At 41.8% G+C, this 26,811-nt stretch overlaps 1 protein-coding gene and 1 long non-coding RNA gene across 7 annotated transcripts in view; one reads left to right on the top strand and one right to left on the bottom strand.

Moving 5' to 3' along the window:
- The window catches only part of MOB2 (MOB kinase activator 2), a 120,850-nt gene extending 100,654 nt beyond the window's left edge, over positions 1 to 20,196 (top strand). For all 6 annotated transcript variants that reach the window (XM_075047890.1, XM_075047884.1, XM_075047886.1 and 3 more), the window contains 4 exons: positions 8,723 to 8,883; positions 10,085 to 10,178; positions 17,761 to 17,885; positions 19,470 to 20,196. In XM_075047890.1, coding sequence (XP_074903991.1) covers positions 8,723 to 8,883; positions 10,085 to 10,178; positions 17,761 to 17,885; positions 19,470 to 19,780 — 691 coding nt within the window. In that variant the 3' untranslated portion in view covers positions 19,781 to 20,196. The remainder of the gene's footprint in view (positions 1 to 8,722; positions 8,884 to 10,084; positions 10,179 to 17,760; positions 17,886 to 19,469) is intronic.
- Positions 12,187 to 26,811, bottom strand: part of LOC142040255 (uncharacterized) — a 33,944-nt gene continuing 19,319 nt past the window's right edge. The window contains exons 2-3 of the long non-coding RNA XR_012653139.1: positions 17,696 to 18,186; positions 12,187 to 16,330 (exon numbers count right to left, since the gene is read on the bottom strand). This is a non-coding gene — a long non-coding RNA (uncharacterized LOC142040255). The remainder of the gene's footprint in view (positions 16,331 to 17,695; positions 18,187 to 26,811) is intronic.

The raw sequence follows: 26,811 nt of genomic DNA, 5'->3' as shown, positions 1-26,811 counted from the left end.
TCTTGCTGCCTTAAGGATCTTGAACTCCACCATTTCATGGTCACTGCACCAAGGCTGCCCTTGAGCTTCACATCCCCCACCAGCCCCTCCTTGCTGGTGAGAACAAGGTCCAGCACAGCACCTCTCCTTGTTGGCTCCTCCATTACTTGGAGAAGGAAGTTGTCATCAACACATTCCAGGAACCTCCTGGATTGCTTGTGCCCTTCTGTGTTGTCCCTCCAACAGGTACCAGGGTGGCTGAAGTCCCCCATGAGGACCAGGGCTTGTGAACATGAGTTCTGGAAGGTACACCCAGAGAAGAAAGGAAACTCTAGTCCAGCATGTTTTACCACAAGAATGCACTCTGCGCATTTTTGTAGCATTAACTGAGCTGTTAGCATGCCCGGCCTTGCCTCTGTAGTCATTTTTCCCAGAGCTGCATTAAAGAGAAGATGGGGAATCCTGAGCAGAAGAGAAGGAGCAGCAGTGGTACCTGGCCACCTGCAAATACCTGGGAGTTTCAGCACTGTACTTGGAAAGGCAGTTAATATGCAGCTGACAGTCCACTATTGGCAAAGAGCACGGCAAACACTGAGCTAGCGCTGGGAGGTGAGATGCAAAGGAAAAGAGAAGTAGAATCATAGAATCATTTAGGTTGGAAAAGACTCTTAAGATCGAGTCCAATCATTAACCTAACACTGCCAAGTCCACCACTAATCCATGTCCTTAGGGGCCACATCTACACATCTTTTAAATACCTCCAGGGATGGTAACACCACTACTTCCCTGGACAGCCTGGTGCAGTGCTTGATAATCCTTTCAGTGAAGAAATTTTTCCTGATATCCAATCTAAACCTCGCCTGGCGCAACTTGAGGCTGTTTCCTCTTGTCCTGTCACTTGGGAAAAGAGCCTGACCCCCCACCTTGCTGCAACCTCCTTTCAGGTAGTTGTAGAGAGTGATAAGGTCTCCCTTCAGCCTCCTTTTCTCCAGGCTAAACAAGCCCAGTTCCCTCAGCTGCTCCTCGCAGGACTTGTGCTCTAGACTTTTCACCTGTAGATGGGTGGGGAATCCTACAAAAGCAAATGGGAAGGCCTGATGTACCAGAGATGTAGCATGTGCAGGTGTCCCATGTTCTCCTTGCTTTGCCAGCAGCACCAGCTGGAAACTCAGTGTGGCCCCACAGAATGTTTTGGGCTTTCTGTTGAGAAGCAGCATTATGAAATAATGCTATGGCACTTGTCATCCTTAACATGCCTGCCATGCCTTGGCACCGACTGTTTGCAGCAGAGCATCCGGACGCCAAGCAAAGATTCCCTTTTAAGGCAAAGAGCCACTATGAGAATCCAGAAGAAAAAGTTTCCCTGGCATGTAGGGTACATTCTTCTTTCCTCCTCCTCTTAAATAAACTATTAGTAACTTCAAAAAACAGAACAAAAATGAAGAAGGAGGGCCAGAAATGCTGCCAAAGACATTTTATTCTGCACAGCCCCCTTAGACCTGCGCAGCAACCGAGCCCTGGAGCTAACCCAGGGCAGGAGAGGAGAGGAATGACACTGAGGTCAGAAGGGTCTGTCAGAGACCTGGGGTAAGAGGAGATCAGAGCAGAGACTGTCTTAAAAACTTAGTCTCCTTCCTTTCCCCAGGCCCTGGAGAAACAGTCTGACCACAGAAATCCGTGAACAATTGTACTCTATGCTGCACTGGGATTTGGGCTTGCCTTCCAGTACCTTACACTGCTTCCCTTCCCATGCTGATGTTCTTTTCTCCTCTTCCCCCACTCTGAACACGTACATCCAGGATTTGTGTTCTGGGTGTGCTGTCACATGGCATTTTCAGCTGAAGACTTAGCAGTGATCTGGGTTAAAACAGGACATGGGATTGCAGAAAAATCTCCACAGAGATACTAATCTTGTACAGTTTTAAAGAAAGAGGGAAATACAAATATTGTCTCTTGCTTTTTCTCAAAGGAAGGGCAGCTCTACTGATGTTCAGATGAAGCTTGTTATTCCCCTTTTCTTGCATGCTATACAAAAGATGTTGAATTACCAAGAAGTGATTTTTAAGCTGCCTAGTGCCTCTAAGCTTCCATTCCTTGTACTTAACTGAGGAGAAAACACTGTGGACTGTTGAGGTAGGAAACCGGACAACCTTCAAGAGTTTGTTCCTGTCCTGTAAAAACTGGCATAACCTGCTGCTTCGTTGTTCTTGGTGGCAGTTAGTCACTAGGACTCATGAATTTTAGCTCATAAAACTGTTTCCTTCCTGCTATGAATGGGTTCAGGACTCCCATACTTACACAGAATGTTTCTAACCAGAAATTAACTGATAACTTCTTTCCAGTAAAATGCCACAGAAAAACCAGAAAGGTAACAAGTAAATCTGTGAGCAGCTAACCTGGTTTTCCTTACAAAGCTGTACTCTTCTGTGGATGGCTGGAATCTTTGGGTTTTTCCCTTCTGCAAATGGTGTATATTAGAGGGAGAGAGCTTCCATATTAAAATTTTTTACCTTAATGTATTTTATTCCCTTTTTTGTTCCACTCACATTCCATTTGACTCCTTACCTGAAGACGGGGACAGAAACTAAAATGAAAATACCCAGTATACCTTTAACTTTGAATTCCAAACCCTTACTCACTGGGAAATATAAAAACATGAAAGTGTTCATAAAGATTGGCCTAAAAGACACTGTTAAAATGTTGGCTTACTGCCTCTCTAATTCTGTGTTTTAAGAAGCTAACCCCCATCCTCAATTACCAAGAAAGTAGGTTTTGGCAGGAGTGCTTCACTCTATAATACTTCATCAGTGGAGGATATTTTAAAACACGACACTTCAAAAAGAAAGGAAAAAATTACAGGATGAAAATCAAAGGCCAAGATAGTTTGATATATCCGGTCGTTCGGTAGAGGTACACATGGGTGAGGTGGAATATGGTGTTGCTGTTGGAGACTGTAAGTTTTCCGCATAAATGTTTTAGTTGGGAACGTACCATTTCAACTACCAAATTTTCTAGATTGTGAACTACAGAAATTATAAAGTCCAAGCTAGGTTACTTGAAAATAACCCCTAAAACCTCAAGTGACTTTTAAAATATAATTTGATAACATTTCTGTGGGCATCTTATTTTTTATTTTCCTTAAAATAGATTTTTCTGTTTGTGCCACTTTTGAGTGCATTGCTATGAACCATGGGCCTTTTACTGTCCTCTCACCAACACTGACTGAACACATCACAGCTGGATTGCAGACAGTTGAGACATGCTCTCTTCTACATTTGCTGGGGATTGCTAGGATTATACCAGTTAACCTCGGGTAAGAAACAGGGTCAGTTACTAAAAAAAAAACACCCCACATTATTAATCACAAAATAAGCATCTTTGTCCTGAAAGGTTCATAATCTGTGGTGATTTTCATCCTCACAGACTCAAGATGGCTTGTGAGTTTTGAGGTTTGCAAACAGGGAGACAAATTTGTCATGTAAGGCCTGTTGGACCTGTTCTGTCAATTTTCAAATGGAAATGAGTGTGTTTGAGACTTGGCTGGAACCTGAAACTAGTGCATGATCCAGAGGGCACAAAATGATTGGAGTTTTGCCCGCAGCTCTGCTCCTCACCACTATAGGTTTTTTAAATAAACTTTTTAACTTTCTGAAGTTACTCTTCTATCTGGTACTAAACCCACTTTAATATGCCACATTAAAAAGAGAAAAGCCACTGATTACTTGTATTCAAAAAAGAAAAAATAAACAGAGTAGTTAGTTGGGTGTGAAGGGTAGGAGATGGTGATTGAAGCATGATCGTTTGTCCTTGAAGAGATTTGTTTCAGATGCAGTGTAAGAAACTGCACAGCTTGCTGGAGACAGCAAGAAATTCTTATAGCTGTGCTGGTTCCCTCTGGAAAAAAGGAATCCTGAGTTGGTAGAGATAATCCTAAAAATTGCATGATCAGTTTAGGGAAGTTTGGCATCTAATATATCACTAGTGTTTGCAATAAATCAGATTCTCATGACCAAAACCATGGATCCCTGGTACAGTTCCAAAGTGATTTGAACTATGTCAGGTTATGAAGCATGTCCACATAGGGGACGTTGTGTCTTTGATACTTTTCAGCTAAGTCAGATTGCTTCACGTGTGCTTCTTTCCAAACAAACCATATCAGTTTGAACTGACGTACATCTTTAGTGTTGGTACTATGAACAAACTTTGAACCTTACAGCCAGTTTCTGCTATGAAATGGGAATAATACTTTCCTCGTATGGTTTTAAAACTAAATACCTGGATGGTGCTTTGAAGATGCTCCAAAGTCTGGGTTTTTTGAACCAAGAAACTACTGGGCATCTGATCAAGAAGGAAATGTGAGAGAGAGAGAGATTAGAGGAGAATCTTTATTAACTGAGATGGGATAAGAAAACAAGCTGGGAAATTGGCAGTTTTACTTGATGTTAACAAAGCAGTTAGACCAGGGGAAAAAGTCATCATGGCTCAGTGGGCCTGTCACTTGGTGGAGTGTCTTATACATCTCTTTCTCCAGTGAAATCCAGGCAAACTTCCAGCTGCTGTGTTTTCTCAGACAAGGCTGAGTATGGAAGCCCTGCTAGAAGCATTAGTGAATGTAGTGTCTTTGGCTGGAGCCAGTTTGCTGAACCTTTTTCTAAGACTTAAGATGAGTGACCTCTCTTCTGCCGTCTCCCATCACTTTTCCTTCTCAAACTTATTCGTGGGTGTGACTTGGCCTGTGGCATCATATTCAACTGAGTGCCTAAACCCAAACAAACACAAACCTATCCTGCGAGTTATCTGAAGAATTAGTTTGTACTCTGGTTTGCCTGTCAATAAAAACTGTTGAGTGCTGTCTCCTTGGATTCCCTAAAGATGTTTCTTTCCTTAATTAGTAGTTAAGCATTGATAGACAGGTTTTGGTCTAACCTTTTGACAGACCTTCACCAAACTGCTGTGTAACAGCTATTCCTCCAGCTGCTTTGGACATAACAGTTGATCTGACATGGATGTGTTAAGACACATTTAGCAGAATTGTCTTTTATTTTTTTAAGACACACACAGGTAAACATGAACCAGGACTTTGGTTTGCTTTAGGGTGCCTATAGCAGTGTTTTGAAAGGTACTGCCCATTTTGTGGTCTTATATGACATTTAGTTATGTTTTCCAGTAAGTAATCATCTACAGGTGATGGATTTTGGTGTTTCCCAAGTAAAAGAGTAAAACTTCACTGTTCTCGTCACTCTTCCTTTCATTGAAAGCAGGCTGAACAAGCTGTTGTTGAATGTGCTGCTTTATGCTCATTGCTATAGTCCTCACTTTTAAGGGTGTTCTGGGACATCTCAGAAATGGCTACACACAATTTTGTGTATTTGTGTACTTTAAATATAAAATGAAAAATTAAGGAAGGCATCTTGAATGTGAACAGCTCACAACAAAGGAAATAACGGATGCTTCGCTTTGTACATTTGGAGTTGGTTCTAGGTAGATGGCGTCTTCTTGCAAGTCTTTGTGAAACAACGGTGAGCTTGGAGGTAGGGGAGAGCAGAAGGAAGGAAGCTAACTTCTGAACTTTACACTATTTGGTAATTCTGGTAATTGTGAATTTATGAGTTTTAGTTTATCTAGAATATGGAACTATTTGTTGATTTTTAATCATATGGAATCACATTTCTAAAACTGTTTTCTCTGTACTGCACTATGCTCCAGCTTTGTAAGTCTCTAAAGAAAATGCTTTAGTATTGACTAGTATTGACAGTTTCCAAACTAAACCCACAGTTTTACAGCCTAGACTGAGCATGACTCAATTAATATGAGTAAGTCTAACTTTATAATCTGTGTTATGCTGAATTGAGGGAAGACGTGTGGTCTGGTTCCAAACTTGACATTTTTAAGACTGGAATTTTTTTTAGTTTGTACTTAAAATATTTGGCCCATGTAGTGTCCCAACTGCACTGCATACAAGTCGTGAAAATCTGTTGGTAGAAACAATTTTTGTGGTCTTGCTTTAGCTCTCAGCACCAGCAAAAGGTTAAAAAGAAGTTTGTGCTGCACATGGTGATTTGGCATTCAGGTTTCAGTGGTGTGAATAAACCCTTTGGTATTGGTGATTATGGGCATTTTGCAGGTTCAGTGATGATGCCCATGAGTCAGGTTCTTTTTTAAACCAAACCAAAGCTTTGGAAAGGGGCAGTGCATGGGATCCTTCAGGAGGCTTCTGTTTGAAGTGCTCCAGTTCCAGCACAAGGCAGTTGTGGAAAGACTGACACAATCTATTGAAAAGACACAAAGCAGCTGCATGTACTAATCTAGCAGGGAACTGATACTTGCGTGGAAATGAGGGGCTTTGGGTTTTGTGAAAGGACGACGTGTAGTTGTTTGCATTAGCAAACTTGTGAAATATATTTCGTGTTGAATTTTCGATTTGTTTCTTGAAATGGGTAGGAGATGCTGAAGTGAGAATGAGGTATACACTACCCATTTCTATTCGGTGGAAGGCTTGCCTCAGCCTTGTATGTCTGGCTTCCTTCTGTGGTTTCCCTCCACAGCCTGGCTCTGTGACAGACTGTCTTTGACCTCATCGTCTCTCTCTCCCCTCCTCCTCCTCTCAGAAGACTGCTCTTAGCTGTCGTGGCACAGCCCTAACCTGGGGCCCTTGGTTTAAGTATCCTGAAGTAAAGCAAAGACACAAACTCTGTTCTATCCAAACTACTTCTCACTGATCACTTTTCTCCCCAAGTGTGGTTAATGCGGTTTGTTGAACCAGTCTCTGAAGTTGAAGGTATTTTCTGCATCACCGTTACTAGAACTATAATTTTCTTAGAAAATCAACTTATCCTTGAATGCCTGAATACCCCCCCCCAACCCAAAACCCACTAAACCCAACCAGCTGAAAAAAACCCCTAAAGAGTATATTCTGAATAGACCTTAATATTGTCTGTCAGAGGCCCAGCAGGTATGAAGGCGCTGTATGGAGCGTGCCAGGCTTGGTTTCAGCAGCATAGGAGTAAGGCAGCCTGTGCTGGGAATTAAGCAAATCAGTGGCCTGGAGAATTTTTTGCTAGCTCAGGGCCAAGTGCATAGTTTCAACTGGATTTATGCTGCTGATTGTCAGGGTAAGGTAGGTGCAAGTCTTAACATGGTATTCCTGCAGAAGGAAGAGGTCAAACATGTTGTTTCATTTGCTACAAAGTCAGACTACAGACTATTGAACGACACTGTTGTTTTATGCTATTACATTTTCCTTGAATGTCGTCTCAAGTTCTGTGAAAATCTGAAGTTGCAGGCCCAAGAATAAATTAAGTGTATCTCTCATAGCTTCTTTAAATACCTTTAAGGCCCTCTTGCAGTTCTTGCTTTCATGGACTTTTCTTTCTTATCTGTAGCTTACTTTTACATGGTGAGATTCAAACGAGATCTAGCAAATATAAAGGTTTGAAGGCAAGAATAGTTAGCTGACAACCAGGAGCTATTGGTCTAACTAAGCAACCCCTCTGTATTAAGAGCCTTGTGCTGAGGGACATATGACGTCGCATGTCCTAAAACATCCCTTTGTGGAGCAGCTATGAGAATTAGTCCAGGTTACTTAAATAAATGTAAGAGAGAAATCTTGCAGCCAAATCAAATTCATTTGAATTGGAATGCACTGATGTGGAAAAAGGAGATGGCAAGAAATGTGCAAGTATTGCCTTACTGTACTTGTCCGTCACCATTAAATAGATCTTCTGTCTCTGGTTAGGTGGATTTTTTAACTGTAGAAACACATGGATATACAGCTGTTTGATCATATAGCCTAAAAGATGAAAGTGTGGACCTGCCATCCTGCCTCAGAAGTCTTTAGTGAACCCCTGGCCCAGGAATACAGCTTGGGTTGAGAGTCTAGCTTGAGGATGTTAAAAACGAGAGTGAGAGGAAAACTCTAGTGATTACAACAAACGCTTTAGAAATGGGAGATGAAAAGTTACAGTATGCTGTGGAGATAAATGCATTTTATGGAATGGTTTGTCTGCTTTTATAAATCCAAATGGAAGGTTATTTCATAATGCATCGGATTTTAAAGGATTTTCAGAAGAAAATGAACTCAGATCTTTCTGTCTCAGGTATCCAGGGAGTTGAGAAAGCAGGTGTTTTTGTAGTTACCAGTGCCTCTAGCTGGAGTCACAGATGCTTGCTTCCAGGCTTCTGGTATCTCTGAGAATGTAGGGCTGGAGTAGTGAGGAATGCTGTAGCTTTGAATGAGTAGTGCCAGCACGTTGTGTGGAAAGAGCATTTTTCCAACTGAGAGCTATCTGTCTTGTAGCAGTCCACTTTTACTGTCCCTCAGACTCCCATTTTGCAGGTGACAGTTACCTGTATGATTCAGCAGATTGTTAGTACACTCGCGTTAGAGTAGCTCCTTCAGGCATGGTGGCATTCAGCTGTCGTGACTGTTCATAAGCATAAAGAGAGACTGTTGCTCCCAATAGTTTGCAATCTAAATTGGCAAAAGGGCAATGGAGGTGGAGCAGCTCAGTCTTAATGCCATTCAAAACTTCCAGTGTTACTTGAAAAAAGTGACTGAGTTCAAATACACTTTTTAAGAAACTATCTTTTGCTTTAATTAAAAAAAAAACTAAGGGGAGGGAAGGCAGGAGGAGCAGTGAAAACACAAATACAAGAGTTTGGATAAACCAGCTTCTTTCAGGTTTCTGTAGCTGTTTATCAACAGTAAAGGTAACCTTTCTTCCCTCTTCTTAATCTCTTGCAGGAAGTCCAAGGGAAAGCCAAATGGTAAAAAGCCAGCACCAGAAGAGAAGAAACTTTACCTAGAGCCAGAATACACAAAATCCAGAATTACCGACTTCGAATTTAAGGAACTAGTGATGTTACCACGAGAAATAGACCTCAACGAGTGGCTAGCCAGCAACAGTGAGTATTGTGATTGTACAGCGCTGAGCTTGCTGTCCACACCAAAGGCGGCATCATTCACTCTGTTTCCTTTTACTGTTTTCAGTGCTTAGAAAAACACTCGATGACTATTTATGCTTACTGCATAATGCGTGTCATTATACCTTGGATAGTAATTAAGCTTACGTACAAACCAACTGTGCTCAGCAGCATGGAAGCCTTGATGAGTTTCCTCCTTCCAGCTCCTTCACTGTGGCATTGAGGGCATTAAAGTTTTTGATGCTTTTTTGAGGATGATCAGATTCCCTTTGACTATTTGCTAAACTGGCTGGTTCAGCATGTTTCTGACTCAACCTGTTGGTCTTCCAGAAGCATTCTAAAGATGGTAGTTTATTAAGACTTGTATGTGAAGCAAGTTATGCCTAAAGCCAGAAGTTTTGAAGTCTTTTGGTTGATTTCTTCTCCCCATTCCTTCCAAGCTTTGGTGGAATTATTGTGAACTTAAACTGTAGTCAAGCTGGAATTCAGAGACATGACTGGCTACTGTGACTGAATGCTGTATCTGTGCATCTCAGTTCTGATTTACAATACTTCCCTGTGCTTCTGCTTCACCTGCCAGTCCTAACCTGCAGCTATGACCCAGCCTTGTTGGTGGTAGCAAGAAACTACTTTAAACTGCACACTAGCAAAGTTTTATAGAGACTCGTTAAGAAAAAGTGAGGTGCCCCCTGAGGAGTATTAAGATGCTAAATTATCTCAGGAGATTTTAAAAAATTAGAAGTGTACTAGTTTTCATGCTGTTGTTTTTTAAAAGGAGATATGTCGTGAGAACTATTAATGCCATTTTCTGGCCACTGCACATTTTAAGTCTGTCTTCAGAAGAACATAGCAAATTGTTTGCCTTCAGCTTGTAGTAGAGTATTCTACTGTAAAAGTGAGGCTGATGATGGAGACACTTTCCAGTCTTGCTCCTTAGTGAGTAATAAGAGCTGATGCATCATGGTGCTTTCATCTTAAATCAAAACAAGAGCTTTCATTCTATGTACCTCTTTGTTTTGCAGTTCATAATTAGACTCGTTTTGCTAAATCATGTTTAAATTTGTATGCAAGCTCAAGACTCTGAGGTCACTTCACTTACTCTGTTTAAATAATTGTCTGGAGGATAACCAGTGTTTGAAAGTATTTTACTTCTGAATTTCTTTCCTTTGTGTTTATTTTTCAGCAACAACTTTCTTTCATCACATCAACTTACAGTATAGTACAATCTCAGAATTCTGTACAGGAGAGTCATGTCAGACCATGGCAGTGTGCAATACGTAAGTCAATTATTTACAACTGCAAGGTTTCCATGAAGTCTTCAGAGTTGCTTGGGGGAGAATATTGGTATTGGATGGCATTGGGCAAGTGTTTTACAGCAGATCTCTACTTAATGAGAATGTGGCATCTGTACATCCTCCTTTCTCCTGTCAGCAGTGAATGGTGGTGGGAATCTGTTTTCATGGAGGACTAGGACGAGAATCTTTGACTGTTCTGAGCTGGTTTTACAAGAGAGGCACATTACCATGTGCGCAGCTTGCAGGGAGAGGGGAAGAAGAGCAAGACAAAACTGTCCTTACTGGTAACAGTGCTGGGATTCCATAGAAGGCCAGGGAGGATAAATGAATTGCAAAAACCTCAGAGGGTGTTTTTGATAGCTGGAATGCTGACAGAGCAGCAGGCTGCTGACGGATAACCTCTAGCCTGACGTGAGCCACTGGCTTGCTGCCTGAGCCCCTGGGTGTGGAGGACACAAGTAGCAGCTTTGCAAAGAGTAAGGAAAACGTTTTGGTTTGTCACTTTCCCCCCTGTAGGACTTAGTAGACTTTTTAAACGTTGACTAGCTGTCACTTATGAAAGAAAGCTTTGTAGTTTTACTGTACATGGCGAGTATAAAAAAAGTTACCATAAAATTCTGCTCTTGATTAGCACAGTCCAACATGATGGAATATGAGATCCAGTTAAGTATGAATAAGCCTGCTGTGTTGTGGTTTTTTTTTCTCCAGCACATGTGTCGATAGGCCTTTTCTTCCCTCCTCTTGCATTTCCTGGGATTCATTTAGTTGAGATGGATTTTAAAACAGAAGACTGAGCAGTTAATGTTATAGTACATCAAATAAACATCCCAGGAAAGGTATGCAACAGAACCAGAGCTCTATATTGTATCTCTGACAATAATTACTTAGTACTTAGAAACGAATTCTTGGTTAATGTACTGGGCTATCTTGTACACTTGAAATTAATATCAGGGGCTTTTTTGAGAGCACTCTGAAGAATGTGAAGTGTATGGAGGATATTTTTGCATGTAAAAGTTGGAAAGATAACTGTCAGTAGAGAATTAAAGGCCATGCTAGGGACTTTGAGAGCAGGCTGGAACAGAAAGTAATAAGTCTCTGCTGGACCCAGATGTTATCAAAGGGAGACAGCATGTCTCTAAATGAGAAATGGTGATCAGCAAGATGAGTATTTTGTTGACTCTTGCTCCCAAGCTTTCTCATATTTTAATTCCTGATGTAGCAATGGCTGTCCAAAGGACTGAGTTTAACTGTTTATCCACTTGGCTGATGGGAAATAGTGGCTAAAAGGAGGTGGTGGTAGGGAACCTATGTAAGTGTTGCTCCATTCTGCTCTAGGGAGTCTTGAACAGTTCTCTGTAAGCAGTTCATGCTGCAGAATAAAGAAAGGAAGTGCCTGTAGGCAGCTCCAGCTCTAGTCTATATTTTTAGTGGTGAGGACTGATAGCATAAGGTTCCTATCCTTTGTTTTGGAAAACTGAAAAATTGCACTATTCAGAAATAACAGGAAGCATATCTACACTTGGGTGAAGCACTTGAAACGGTTTGTGTTTAGCTAAATCATAACAACTTAAGTAGCTTCCTGTACTTGGGGGCAGATGACTGGTTCATGTTTGCAAACTGTAGGCTGCATATTTCATTCTTCTATCAAGTGTGTGGCTCTCTGAAAAAACCACAGAGGTGAGATCACCTAGCTACACACCTCAATACAGTTCAGCTTTGAAGGCCCTGTTCATAATTGTGTTCTCCAAATAGCTCTAATGACAATTTTGGATAATCCTTACCTTTATGTTCTGCCTTTCCTAGCTCTTCTCTTTTGGAAGAGTGTGGTGGGTTGACCCTGGCAGGACGCCAGGTGCCCACCAAAGCTGCTCTATCACTCCCCCACCTCAGCTGGACAGGGGAGAGAAAATACAATGAAAGGCTCATTAGTCGAGATAAGGACAGGGAGAGATCACTCAGCAATTACCATCATGGGCAAAACAGACTCGACTGGGGGAAAATAAACTTCATTTATTACCAGTCGACCAGAGTAGGGTAATAAGAAATAAAAGCAAATCTTAAAACACCTTCCCTCTACCCCTCCCTTCTTCCCAGGCTCAGCTCCACTCCCAGTTTTCTCCACCTCCTCCCCCCCAGCATCGCAGGGGGATGGGGAATGGGGGTTGTGGTCAGTTCACACGTTGTCTCTGTTGCTCCTTCCTTCTCAGGGTCAGGACTCCTCACTCTTCCCCTGCTCCAGTGTGGGGTCCCACCCACGGGAGACAGTCCTCCACAAACTTCTCCAACGTGAGTCCTTCCCATGCACTGCAGTTCTTCATGAACTGCTCCAACATGGGACTCTTCCATGGGGTGCAGTCCTTCAGGCACACTCTGCTCTAGCATGGGTTCCCCGCAGGGTCACAAGTCCTGCCAGAAAACCTGCTCCAGCGTGGGCTCCTCTCTCCGCAGATCCGCAGGTCCTGCCAGGAGCCTGCTCCAGTGCGGGGTTCCCATGGGGTCACAGCCTCCTTCAGGCACTCACCTGCTCCACCGTGGACCTCCCTGGGCTGTAGGGGGACAGCCTGCCTCACCATGGTCTTCCCCACAGGCTGCAGGGGAATCCCTGCTCCGGTGCCTGGAGCACCTCCTCCCCCTCCTTCACGGACCTGGGGGTCTGCAGGGTTGTTTCACTCATTTTCACTTGTCTCTTTGGCTGCAATTGCTGCTGTATGGCAACATTCGCCCCCTTCTTAAATGTTATCCAAGAGGCGCTGCCACCATCACTGATGGGCTCAGCCTCGGCCAGCGGCAGGTCCATCTTGGAGGTGGCTGGCATTGGCTCCATGGGACATAGGGGAAGCTTCTAGAAGCTTCTTACAGAAGCCACCCCTGCAAGCCCCCCCGCTACCAAAACCTTGCCATGCAAACCCAGTACAAAGAGATATGCCTAAGTTGAACATGGACAACTGCCTCAAAGGTGCTCATTTGTTCATATCCAATTATGACTATGATTCTCACCCCCCCCTTTCTTTTTTTTCAAGTCGTACCCTAATGAATAAGTTAAGGACATGCTTATTGTGTTGGGAGAAACACCAGTTGATGTGATTTATTGTGCCTCTGACCTGTCTCCAGTATATAACAAGTACCACCTGAATATTAGAGTCAGTTGCTAATTCACCTGATGGATGCTCCAGATTTGACCTTCTGTTGCTGTGATGTGTTTGTTCAGGTACTTTGGAATAAAATAGCATCCACCTATATTAGATTGCTACAGAATTACAGTACCTTGGAATAAGGGTGCAGTTTGCCATTTTTTTCAGTGCTGATTTCTCAGGTAGTTCAGTACGAATGTCTGCGTTCTGCTCCTCTTTTATGTTTTCCCTGCCTAGTTCTCTAAAGGGTGTTTTGGATCACACCGTTCTGGTCATACTAAGACAGGCTTTTTGTATTTATGGTTGAGATGGTGAAGTAACTATTGAGAACAGGTTACTTGTCAAGTTACTTTGCATTCAAATGCACTGCAAATACTCAATCCTAAGTTTAGAGAATGTGCTGCCAAAATAAACACCAGTTGCAGTGAAATATTTGAGGTAACGTTTTAACATCTCAGAGAAGCTCCAGCCAACTGACAAACTGCAGACAGATGCAGCTTTCAGCCCTCTGTCAGATATATGAGATAGTACAGCCATCTGCACACATTAAGGAAGAGAATTTCTGCTTAGGGTCACTAAGAGACAACTGACCAAAACTTACTCTCCTAGTAGAACAGATGGAAGCATTTGCTGGCAAGGTGGGATAATGCCAAGAGAAATACCAGAATGGCCAGTTATCCTCAAAATTTAATGAGGGTGGCATGATTGTAACTTTGGGAATTACTTAATTTTGCTCATTAATATGTTTATCACTTGCTGTAAAGCAGGTACTATATTTTTAACACAGTATTTACTATTTAGATTTAGTATGCTTTATAGCTTAGTATTACACAAACTAGCTTTAAAGCATCGTGAGCCATAAACTGGTTTTCTAGCTGACATTTGGGCAAACTTCTCGAAGTGCTTAAGTGCTGTTCACGAGACTGAGATTCCTGAGGCAGAAACCAAGGATGGATGCAAACTTCTAGGCAGACAAGACTGAAAGGTCTCATTTTGGTCCAGTGAAATCCCTGAATTTGATAATTCCTTATCACTCATTTTTTCTAATCTTACAATCTCCTTTCTCGTGTCTACCTTGCCCTTAGTGTCTCTGCATATGGAGGGTGTTTCCTTCTAGAAAACTTAACTCAAACTTGCATGTTTTGCATTTTCTTGTATTTAAGTTTCCTGAGCTGTATGCTTCTACATGGTGGCTCCCCCCCCCCCCCCCCCCCCCCCCCATTGCTTTGCCCCTATTAAACCATCAAACCTTTTCCAAGTTGCTGACAAGCATTATATTAACTGCCCTTGCATTCCATACAATTTGCTATCCCGTTTTCTTCATAATACATCTTTTGGTATTTCTAGCAAGACTGTCTCTCCTTCCTTTCCAGACCACAAAATCTCCACAGCATTTGCCTTTCCCTCCTTCCAGAAGCTTTTTTTATATACTGATGTAACTCCTGTTCTGCCTTGGCTTCTATGTCATCAACACAAACCCAGAATGTTTTAGAGGAAAAGGGCTTAAAATATATACATATGTTGAGATGCAGGACTGTGACTTCATATGTGTTATATTTTATTATTTGCATCATAGGCTTTTCTCTGTTAAACCCATAGTCATTTCTCTCTGAGATTTAGAATGGAGCTACAAATTCCTCATGCTTTCCATACTGGGGAAGTTGAAATCCGCCAGAACTTTACATAGGAAATAAAATAATCAAAATCTGTATCGTGTGAGCACTTTTTGAAAAGTGTCTTTAAGTGTCACCTTCTTGTCCTTTCTGCTTCCTATCCATTGCCTAATTTGGGACTGTACTGTCACAGTGCCAGTGGTGGAATGTAGTTAGGCTTCTGTGCCCAAGTGAGCCCTTTTGATGGCCCCAACCTGCTTCCTATCTGGTTAAGGGAGATAACTCCAGCAGGGGTGGGAGTTGTGTACCAGGTGCGAGATGTTCGTGGCATGTCAGGGGCTCCTTTCTTCATCCAAGACCTGTGAAGACTCTGTTCACAGCACTTGAAACATGAGGAAGACGCAATTCTAATCCAACAGGACAATCCTTGTAGTTGGCCCCTTACTCTTAATGATTCTTCTTTTAAATTCCTATTTTGCATAATTAGCCTAATTTTCAAGGAAAGGCAAAAAGGGTATGCAGTGGGATGTTACAACAGATTTATTCACTTATATTTTCATGTAAGTGAACTCGTACAGTTGCCAAACTGTTTCTTCTAACTAAAATCTAATTACTCAGATTCATTTTTGTGCCTAAGGGCAACTCTAAACTATGCTTTCTATCTTGCAGTTGAGGATTTCTGCGGCATCAGAAAACTGCTGAGGTACAGACAGTCTAATCTGCTTCTCCTCTTGGCAACAAGCATTGTCTTAAGACCCAAAATAAGTCTGAGTTGCCTAGAACTGTCTTGCTCCAGCTTACTGCAGGACTAGATAAATGAGGTGGCTTGTGTTTGTGTACTACATTGTGTAATTCCTTATATGTGGATTGTATAAAGGAAGTAAGCAGTGATGAACAGTCTATGCCTAAGGGCTCAAATGATAGTTTTGATGCCTGACATAGCTCTGTAAAGCGCTTTTAACTCCTGCTGTTTTCATCTGCTTGCTCGCCTTTTTATGTCCTTCTGCAGCCAATCCTGCTCTCTCTAGTAAACGACAGTGTGACCAAGCACCACATGCTGAAAATGAGCTGAAAGAAAAATTCTAAATGTTAAGTGTCTGCGGAACTAGTTTTCAGTTGCCTTTCCTCTCTTAAAGTTTGAACTACTCATTTCTGCAGCTTCCTCTTGTTTTCATATGGCTTGGGGCATGAACAGTGTCTTCACCTCACTGCCCGCAAGGTCCCTGAAGAATCTTTCAGGGCAATGAAAACACATTGTAAATTAAAAGTTTTCAGTTGCTACTTAACATTTTTCTTTAGTTGCTTCAGGACTGTTCTGCTGGTCAGTATACATAAAGCTTCACTTTCCAAGTGGCACATATAGATCCTTCCAGTTCAATGCAGTCTATACCTGTTAGGCACAGAAAAAACATTTAATCTTTATCTTCCATGCAAAAAAAAAAAAAAAAAAAAAAAAAAAAAGTGCAAAGGTGGCTAAATGTCATGCTGAAGAGATACTTTGTTTAGGGCTACAATAAGGCTTGTTTAGTGATTTGTGTGAGGAATGTCAGATAACAGATCGTTAGCCAACAGCAGCAGAGTTGGAGCTGAACAGACAGGCAAAAAATGGTACCCTGGCTTTTTGGGCTGATGTGTTGGGTGAGGTGTTCTGATGCCCAGACCACTTCTAAGGGCAGTCAGCAAACCCCACCTATGCTGTGTTCTGGGAAGACCAATACAATGGATTTCTTATCAGTTTCATAATGATATGGGACTGTGCCTGGAGCTTAGACTGTTTGAAGGAAGAGTTCAGGAACTGGAACTCAAGACATCGCTAATGTGACATTGGAAAAAAAAATAAAATTAAAAAGTGTTTTTCCAAATTCCTTATCTGTAAAACATTTCTCGCTACATGTACCTAATGTGATGGATAGCTGCTTCTGGTAACAGTTAGAGGTCCTTTAATTAACCATGACTGAAAGAAAAAAAAAAAGCAACAGACTTTCAATGGTTTTGTAGCCTTCAGATTCTCTGTCAGGTGAGGGATGGCTGCAGTTAATCAAGATTATGGTTAACTGATTGAATTATGGTTGCTTTTGAAGAGCCAGGCAATATGCTAATGTCTCCTGTTCCTTAAGATCCAAAAGGATTATTCACTGTTGGCAGAGTCAAATGTAAATTCAGATGTTTTGGGGCGTCTGTAACTGTAACCAAAGGAGCAGAGTTCAAAGGCATGCTGGCAGGAATGTGCAGAAGGGTCCTGAAAACCTTCCCCATACTGGATTTTGGAACAGGATTTGTAGTGCTTAAAAAAGCTGCCAGTACTGCAGAGCACCAGCTTGAAAAGGCTGGTGTTTTGGAGCCACCTTCTGTCTGTTTAATAGTACTACACTACAAGACTAATTTATGTTTTGTGACGTTAAGCATCAGAAGATCACCAATTTATCGTTGTGCAATGTTGTTGTCCTTTAAAAATAGTTATATAATGCTTTCCTGTACAGTTCTATAGACTGTATGTACACCCTCAGTCTGTCATGGACAGGGAGTTACTGCTGCCTCAGTAGGGCTCCTCTCCGTGAAGACTTGTCAGCAGGCTTTCTGTGCTTGGTATTGCTACCTGCACTCTTGACTAAATTGGTAGGGAGAAACAAAACTGGCTAACAGAAATTCAAGGGTTTTGATGTAGAAATGCACCCTGAGGTGAATCTCTTCTGTAGCAGCTATGCCGTATTTTGGTAATGTTGCAGCTGTTGTTTTATATTATTTAGACGCTAACCTCTCAAAGGAGTTGAGCTGAGGAACCAAGGCATAATCTGGTGACACTGTCAATTCCCTCCACAGACAGTACTACTGGTATGATGAGCGGGGAAAGAAGATCAAGTGCACTGCTCCTCAGTATGTTGACTTCGTCATGAGTTCCGTGCAGAAGCTAGTGACAGATGAGGACGTCTTTCCAACAAAATACGGTATGTCTGCTTTTGGACAGGTGCTTCCCGCAGCTCTTTGCAGATGCCGTAAGTAAGGTGAAAGTTGGCATTCAGCATATGTATTAATAATACCAGACAGCTTTCTCACTTGTTTGTTTGATGGTTTGTTTTTGTTTTTTTTTTTTTTTTAGGTAGATTTTAAGTTTGGTTCATTCTTGCAGTAAGAAAGACTTGCACTGTTGGCATATGAACTAGGGTGAAAGTCTCAAAATCCTGTCCTCTTGGCTTGTATTTCATCATCAGTACATATTTTTCTTCAAGGATTTTGAGATCTTCTAGCCTGTATTCAGAGAGGATAAAAATTTGAAAATTGTCAGCATGTATGTGTTCAATATAGCCTGCTGCTAGTAAAATTTAACCTTGCTGTTTTACTATTTCCCTTAAAGCCCTGATGCATTACGGGGGAAATAAATTGGATTGCCAGGAATATGGCTTGTCTTCCTTGCCCAACCAGGCCTTGTTTTGCAGTCTCCCTTCCCTTCCAAAGATTAAATAAGACTGTGATTTTTAAGAATTGAAAAGCAATAGCAAAGTAATTTTAATTCAAATTTGTATCCTAACAAGATTGCTACATGCAACGCCTTTGGTTAAGGGGAAGAAAACAGAGACCTGAAGTTACTGTAGGTCGGTCGGCTTAATAAGGACTAAAAGCAGCTGGCTTCTTGAGCCACTTCAGATAATTGGGGAACTAGGACATTACAATATAGCAAACCTTAAGCTAGTAGCCTTTGCTTACACGCATCTTGATCTGGAAAGAGGCAGTATCTAGCAAGCCAGCTGAAGTTGACATTTTTTTGCTTTTAATATGGTTGTTCAAGGGCAATGAGGGCATTTCATGCAAGTGATTTGTCTGTGTGGCCAAGGTGTACTTTAGACCAATAACTTACTTCGTATCATGCACAGGACAGCAGGTGTTGCTTTTTGCTTCCTTCAGTTTCACTTTCAATGTTACCAAAGTAGTTGTCCAGTAATTGTCTTTTGCTGTGCAGGCACAGTACTGCTCCAGCAAGCACAATTTCAGCTGCACCTGACAGAAGGCGCCCAGTATTTCCTTCCATTTCTTTTCCCATTTGATGTAATTTCAACAATGAAATGAGTGAAGTAATTATATACAGTTAGTCAAACTGCTGCACACTTCCAAGGCCTGTGTACCTTACCTTCCATTTCAGGATCTGGGAATTGGTCTCCCAAGCATTATGTACATCCAGGAGAAAAATCTGCTACTCCTGGACAAACTAGATAAGGACCCAGAAGAGCCTCTCATTGGTTTCACAGCCAGTAACAGAAAATGTTCTGGTTTTAAAGAATGATTACACTTGCTTCCTGATTTTTGAACCCTTAAGGTTTAAAACTTAACTTCAAATGAAAATGCTTAAAACTCCTTAGATTCTTCCCCTGAATTCCTGTAAAAAGAAGGTAAGAGGGTGATACAGGGCCCACAAGCTGTCTGCTATGTAAGGTGGGCTAGTTGCTCTTACCCACAGCTCAGCCCAAACAAGTGCTGCTGTGGGGCTGAAGGTGAGTGGCTGGAGCTATTAAGGTGCTTCTCCATCTTCCTTTCAGGCAAGGAATTCCCAAACTCATTTGAGTCCCTAGTGAAGAAGATCTGCAAGTACCTGTTCCATGTGCTGGCCCATATCTACTCCTCACACTTTAAGGAGACTTTGGCACTGGAGCTGCACGGACATTTAAACACACTCTACACACACTTTATCCTATTCATCAGGGAGTTCAACCTTGTGGACCCTAAAGAGACCACCATCATGGACGACCTCACAGAGGTCCTCTGCAGCAGCAGTGGGAGCAGCAGTAACGGGAGCGGCAATGGGAGCAGCAACAGCGCAGGAGCACAGAACCATGTGAAAGAGAGATGAGCCCTCCGACAGGATCAGAACTAACATTAAAAACAATATTATATATTCTGTGTGTATGTATATGTTCAGATATACATACAGACGTATACAGCAATGAAAGCAATTATGCTGCCACCACCGGATGTGTAGTCGTATGGGACTGTACGGAGCTTTGGTTTAATGGGCTGCCTGGCGAGAAGTTGCACCAGTTTTATTTTATTTTTCTGTCTGCTCCTCCTTTTACTTATTCAGATGGATGATGAGTGCTGTTTTTATAGAAGAGCCAAGCTTGAGTGTGGGGCCACTCTTGTTTTTTTTGGTTGTTTTTTTTTTCTTTTTTTGTTTGTTTGTTTGGTTGTTTTTTTGTTTTTCTTTCTTTGGTCTTGAGTGCAAGCCCTTTGTCTTTCTAGGATGGTGGTCCTGCCATTTAAAAAATATCTATTATATTATAAGAAGTGACTTTTACTTTGAAGTGGCTTAAAATGCAGATTTGTTTGGGTTGTTTTTTGGGGGTGGGGGTGGTTTTTTGGTTTGGTTTTACATAGACTGCCCCTTACCCTGCCAAAAACTCTCCAGTTGAGTACATCTTGCCCTTTGTAAGCTTGGAATGGGAAAAAACTCCTGGCTTGGCTAGAGTAGCAACTAGAGGCTTGCCATGTGTGGGAAGTGGGCATGATTCTCCAGTTGTCCCATCTACCTGGTCACATCATGTGAGCATGCAAGAGGATCCACAAGCCTTTCTGATTATTGCTCCTACAACGTATATACTCTTTTCTCTGCTCCCCTGCTTCCTCTTTTCCCAGGCACACCTCTACAAACAAAAAAGAGTAAGATGACTGGAGTGCAAAACCCATGTGCAAGAGCCACCACCATTTGCTTCCCATTGAACAGAGGCCCGGGGAGGGGGCAGAAGGGTACATCGAGTCAGTCACCGCCTGTGCTAGAAAGATGGCTGTTGGCATAAAATTATATTGTTGGCTTATTTTAGTTCATCTGTTCTATAATAATAAAAACAAATCTATCAGCCACAAGCTTTGTTTTTGTGTTTGCAGCGTCACAAGTCAGTGGAATCCACCCATACAGCTTCTCTTTCACCACTGAATGGTGTCAGCCAGCTTTATAAATAATTGTCTTCTACTCCGTCAGCTTACATTTGTAATTAATTCCTTGCTCTTTCTGGCAGTGCTAGGACCCTCCTTCCTCCCCAGGTAAGCTGAAGATAAGCACTCCAAAGATAAGCAACACTTAGGCGCAAGTTTCCTGTTTGTATATACTTAAATTCTGCAAATGTAGTGGGGTCCTGGATATTTTGCAGCAAATACTGTATCACAGTATCTGTGGATACAGTATTGTACCAATATTGTATCTGGACAGTGATACTGCTCTTTCCTTCACATTTCCACTGCATTCTTGCATTCAGCATTTCCAGTTGGGAAAATGCCAAATTTTTGCTTGCAGTTATGCATCTATCAATCAAATTTGTGGCAGCCTGTCAGAATTGTTACTGGTTTTGGTCATTATCCTGAGGTATATACATCATTAATAACTGACCTGGCATGAAGGAGGTCTGTAACTGTAGTAAAAGTCAGTAGAGGGAAGGGAAGGAGAGCAAGTGCAAAAGAAAAGGGGAAACATGAGCAAGAAAGGAGGTAAAAAGAGAAAAAGCACAAACAAGAAAAAAGCTTGTAAAGAAGTGTGCAAGAGCAACAACAGATAAAGGAAGAAAAATGCTCAAGTGAGAAAACCAGCAAGTCATCATAAAAGTGAGACAAAAAGAGCAAAAAAAGCACGAGCATCGGAGAAGGGAAGTGCGGGAGTGAGTGAGAGAAAATGACCTCAAATGTTGTGAGCCCAGACTTGTCCTCTGTTGTTTATTTCCAGGCTACCTTGTGAACCTGCAAGGCAAATGTGCTGGAGTCTCACTGACCTGCTCATCTGGGTGCTGTTAACACAGGCTGTTCACAAGCACTCCTTCCCACCATGTCCTCCTGCTACGGCCTCCCTATCCAGACAAATATTCCCATTCAGTCTCAATTCACACTGATGTGAGCCTTTCCATTACAATTCCCTAAACTAATGTCTGAAGGGAAAACCAGAAGTCAGCAGAAGCTCTCAGAGCAATACCATTTGTAAGGCCTCTGTGCTACCTACAATGAGAGCATACAGTAGAGTTCAAGGTAAGAAAGTAATAGCAAGAACAACAGTCCAAAACCAGGTATTTCTGGTAATTTATTATCTACTTGTAAAAAATGCATTTGCAGTCTTAATTCTGAAAGACCACTTAGAAATGATAATATGTTTGGGAAAGGTTTGACTTAAACAAGAGGCAGTTCAACTCTCTCTGGCAAGACTGACTTAGTTACACCTCATAAGTTTGAGATCACAACACAGTGATATCTATATCAAATGCAAGGGTGACTATACCTTAGCTTCCCATAGGAGAACCGATAGAACCTTGTAGGAAGTCTGGGAACCCATGTATTGATGCAAAGCAGCAAACCATTAATTCAGCTACCACAAGAACAGTGAAGTACCACAGTACCTCTAGAAGAGCCTGCTGTTGTTAATGGCAGCTGTCCTGAGTTTACGCTGCAGATGTTTGATATTCCTGAAAGCATAGATGCTTCATCTAGCAGGGTAATCATATTTTACAAGCAGTTAACAAGAACACAAATAATGAATCCTGTTTTAGTGTAGCCTGTCTTGTTGGGTTTAGCAGTGGGAATAAGGAAAACACTGCAATAGTGCCAACACTAATGTTCTTCCTGTCAGGAGTAAGTGTTACTGTAAAGCTCGGCCTCAAGGCATCCAAGCATATTTCAGAGGTTCCTGAATTATGCTGTAGTAACATTAGATACAGACGTGCCACTAAGTCTTCAAACTCTGCTTGGTTGATGCCACTGAAGCCTGTCAGTGACTTTCTATGCTTGCAACATGTCACTGACTATCCACGCTGTAAGCACTGAGCCTGAATCCCCCTTTATCTAAAAGACAGGCTTAGGTCTTCTAACACTGAGATCATCATGTTGCTGCTTTAAATGTGGTCTGTAATTTGTTTAAAACTCTTGTCAGAACAGGAGACGCTTTAATTATGCTATATTCAGCTCCCCCTCCTGCCCTAAACTTCATGACATACCATACCATTGTTTAAGAGTTGATAAATAAATGAAAACCACAAAACACCACCAGAAAAATAACCAAACACTGCTAGAAGACACCTTTTGAACTATCCACCCACCCCACCTCCTGGCATGCAGGCCTTGCCTTGTCAAACTCTCAGCTTTACATCTGCTGTTGCAGAATCCCCAACCAACTTTCAGGCCTAAAACCACTGCAATGAGCACAAGCTGTCACAGGGCTAAAGTCTTTCCCGTAAAACCAACACTAGGCATATGTTATGTTTTGTAGGATTCTGTTCCTGACAGTTGGTGCTCTGGACACACGACTGATGTGCTAAAGAGCTGAGGTTGCATAAATTTATAGCAAAAGTGAAATGCTATGGCACACAAACTCCCCCCTTTTAATCATTATCAGTAAGTCTTTCAGGCTGCAGTGTCTTAGGAAATCCAAGCATAAGTGCTTGTAAATAAAAACAGGAGGAAAATAATTTCTTCGTACATGCCATCTGGAATAAATACCAGCAGCAGGTAAGCAAGCACCAAGGTCAGCATCTTGCATCCATTACATGGACCACCTCTGTCCATTCACAGGAATGGGACACAGGAACAGTGCCACCCAGTCTTCCACACAGAGAAACACCCACCTTTAGCTTTGACCTCAAGGCAATGAAGCTGTGTAGAGATCACAGGACCAGCTTCACCCCAACCCTAAGACAGGTCCTGAAGTGGCAACCTAGAAGTTGAGTCGAGTCAGCCATCTTGTATTTCAGCCCTGCAAAATCAGAGCTACGCCCTTCTTTCTTGCCTGAGAATTGTAGAAAGTTATCAAGGCTGAGATCCCATAGAGCACACTGATTTTATATATTAATAGCAACCTCTTAGCCAAGAATTTTTAGAAAATCGACCTTGCTTCTTATGGAACACTTTTCTGGCAAGAAGATCTGAGGAGGGAGAAAGATCTGTTCTGGCTCTGAGGTACCACTAGTTCTGGCCAAAGACGCCAAGGTGCTCCTGAAAGTGATTGGGGGCTAAAGGTAGATGCTGTCAGGTAACAATTAGCTCCTGCACATTAGCAGAAGACTACAAGACTGTCACAGAAACAAGCAATCCCATAAAAGAACAAGCCAACTTTATGAGCGCTTACTAAATATGCTGTTGTCATACAAAGCCACGCTCCGTCAAACAAGCCCTTGCTCACATCTGTCATGTAACTTGTCCCAGCCAATCCTTAGCTCACCATTTCAGCTGTTTGTTAACAGAAGGACTTGAATCCAGAAATACTCTTCCATTATCTAAACTGAGGACACAGGAATAGGTGGTTGTTTTAATTCTGTTCAAACCTACTAAACAAATGAAACCAATGTTTGTGTCTGTAGCACAAATGGCAACACCAGACAGTTTAAATCTCATTCTAATGCCTGGGTGCTGGCAGTAGTTAGAGCATGGAGTTCAGTATTGGCTAAGTTTTATCTGTGCTGCTGTGGCAATACTGGTGCCTGAATACAAGCTCAGTACCTGAAAGATTTAAAGACAGATCTGGTATCTTTACACGATATAGCTATATGCAGTCCAGACAAATCCCAATACTCCCAGTGGAACTGATGATATAAAGTGAGAAAACCACCAAACAGCGGGCAAAAATCCCTCAGTGTGCTAATGGAGTCTCCATTCTTTTTCATGGACAGAAGAACTGTTCTGGTTGTGACCACTAACATGAACAATAAGACTTTTCGAAGCTAGGTTAGCATGTGACTCAGAGAAAACAAATTGTTGTGGCCAAGCACTCAGATGAGAGAACATTCAGAGAGCTTTCTCTAGCCAAAAAAAAAAAAAAAAAAAAAAAAAAAGGACTAGCCTCACTTCTTTATATGTCATCATCTGCTAATTCTTTTAATTATATCTATAAGAGAAGCATTAAAATACTCTGATGCTTTCCCATACACCAATGCAGACAGTTCACAGTCTCTCAGAAAGTGGTCCCTTACATAAAACTCCTCCTCCTTTTAATGGTCTCTGGGATAATTCAAAAGAAAGGGTACAAAGAGTCTGGGCTAGACAGCCCTTCTGCTCAGTGGAGAGCAACCCTCTGCAACATCAGCTCAGATACAGAAAGGTCAAATGCCATCTCACAAAGGACTTTTTGGCTTCTGAGAAGCCACTGCTTCAACCTGACATCAGTAAGGCTTAGAAGACACTTGCCCTGAAGCAAGTACTGCCCTCAAGGACTGCAAAAGGAAACCTAAACAAGGAAAACAAACTGGTCCTTGGCACCAGTCACTAATTTCACTGAACCAAGGAAATGGTCCAAGGTTCCCCCAGAAGGGCTTTCATGCCAGTGTACAAGGAGCTGGAGGTGAATACTCAGTCTGACAAAGAAAGGTTGCACAGCTTTCCAGCACCGCATACTCATTAGACCCCATAAGGCCACAGAGAGCAGTTAGAGTCCTGTTCTGCTTCTTTCTGCATGGACTGAATTCCTTTAGGAAAGACTTATACTTGAAAGCTCTATTTCCAAACAGATGAGATTTCCTAAATGACTTTTTTTCCCCCTCTTAATTACACTTGACCAAGTATCAAACGCAAAAGCCTGACTTCCATAGGATTCACTCCCAAAATCATCTCAAGGAATATTATTTCTGTTCCTAAGCATCAAAGCTTATGGAGTATGGGTAGAAGAGCTAACTCTCTCATATGAAGTCTGGTAGACAATGAGATAGCTATTAACACAGAAATTCATCCCAATTCTCTGTCTTGGCTAACCTGGGGGTTTTGTGTAGTTTTATTGCAAGCTAATGCTAGAGTCTTTACTGTTTCTGTCATGACAGAGTGCAGCGAGGCAGATGATAGTATGTCTGGTTTTGGATGACTAAACATAAGGGATAATTTTACTTTGCAAGGTGGAAATACATTGATTTTTAAAGCCTTCTGTAATGAATTTGGAGACACTGGTATTGCAGACAGCCTATTAATCTGCCTCTTAAAAGAATTTACTTTTGTGAATAAGGAGAACCCTGTGCTTGGCTCCATTTAAAAAGGATAATCCAGAACAGAACTGGAAACTGACACTGAATAATAATCCAAGATTTTCACAGTTACCTGAAATTTATATAAAACCTGTAACAGAAAGAACTCTGTGTCCTTTTCGGCCAGGTTTACTGACACTCAACAATTTAGGAAGGTTAATTTGAATCCTTGTGGCTATAAAACCTGTCTCAGCAGGTGTGAATACGAGAAGCAGAAGACAAATTGTGCCTAAAAACCAGCTGTACTCACTGCAGCAGAACTGTGAAAACTTTAGCTACTTTAAGAACATTTTCAAGACAGCAAAAATAATAATAAATGTCTTTGAATAATCTTACTAGTCTAAAAATGTTTTAAACTGGTTTAAATGAAATCTACAGAACAGATGCTGTGCTGTGATCAGAGTGTCACAGTTCCGGCATGTGAAAAGGACTGCAGCTCTGACAGGTAGTTCCTAGCAAATCTTAAAACAAGATGTGCATCAAGACCTCAATATTATTCATCACTGTAAATTCATTCATTGTTATACCACTGACACTCATGGTCTGCAGAACAGCAAAGAACCAATACTTCCCTGAATTTGCCCCTATTGACCCAGTAAGGTTTGTGCAGGAAGTCCCTCATTTCACTCCCAGAAGGATGACATGAGGAAGCAGATAGCAGGAAGGCAGTCAGGCACTGCAAACCAACATACGTCGGCATCCTGCTGCCAAACAGAAATCACAGTTTGAAGCCAAGACACTTGGGAAGAATCAGATGAAATCTATAGAGCAAAAGAAAGCAGACACACAGTTCCCAGCTGGACAGGTAAGGCTCCTTCCATGTGAGATTTTCAACTACAAAGCCACTACTTTCAGGGCTTAAGTTCAGGGCTTAAGCCAGATCAGTTCAAGCTCACACAAAGCTCAGCAC

The sequence above is a fragment of the Buteo buteo genome, chromosome 16, assembly GCF_964188355.1.
Source record: "Buteo buteo chromosome 16, bButBut1.hap1.1, whole genome shotgun sequence".
In the NCBI taxonomy this organism is placed as follows: Eukaryota; Metazoa; Chordata; class Aves; order Accipitriformes; family Accipitridae; genus Buteo; species Buteo buteo.
Note: the sequence above shows the minus strand (reverse complement) of the source record. Positions and strands in the feature narration are given on the sequence as shown.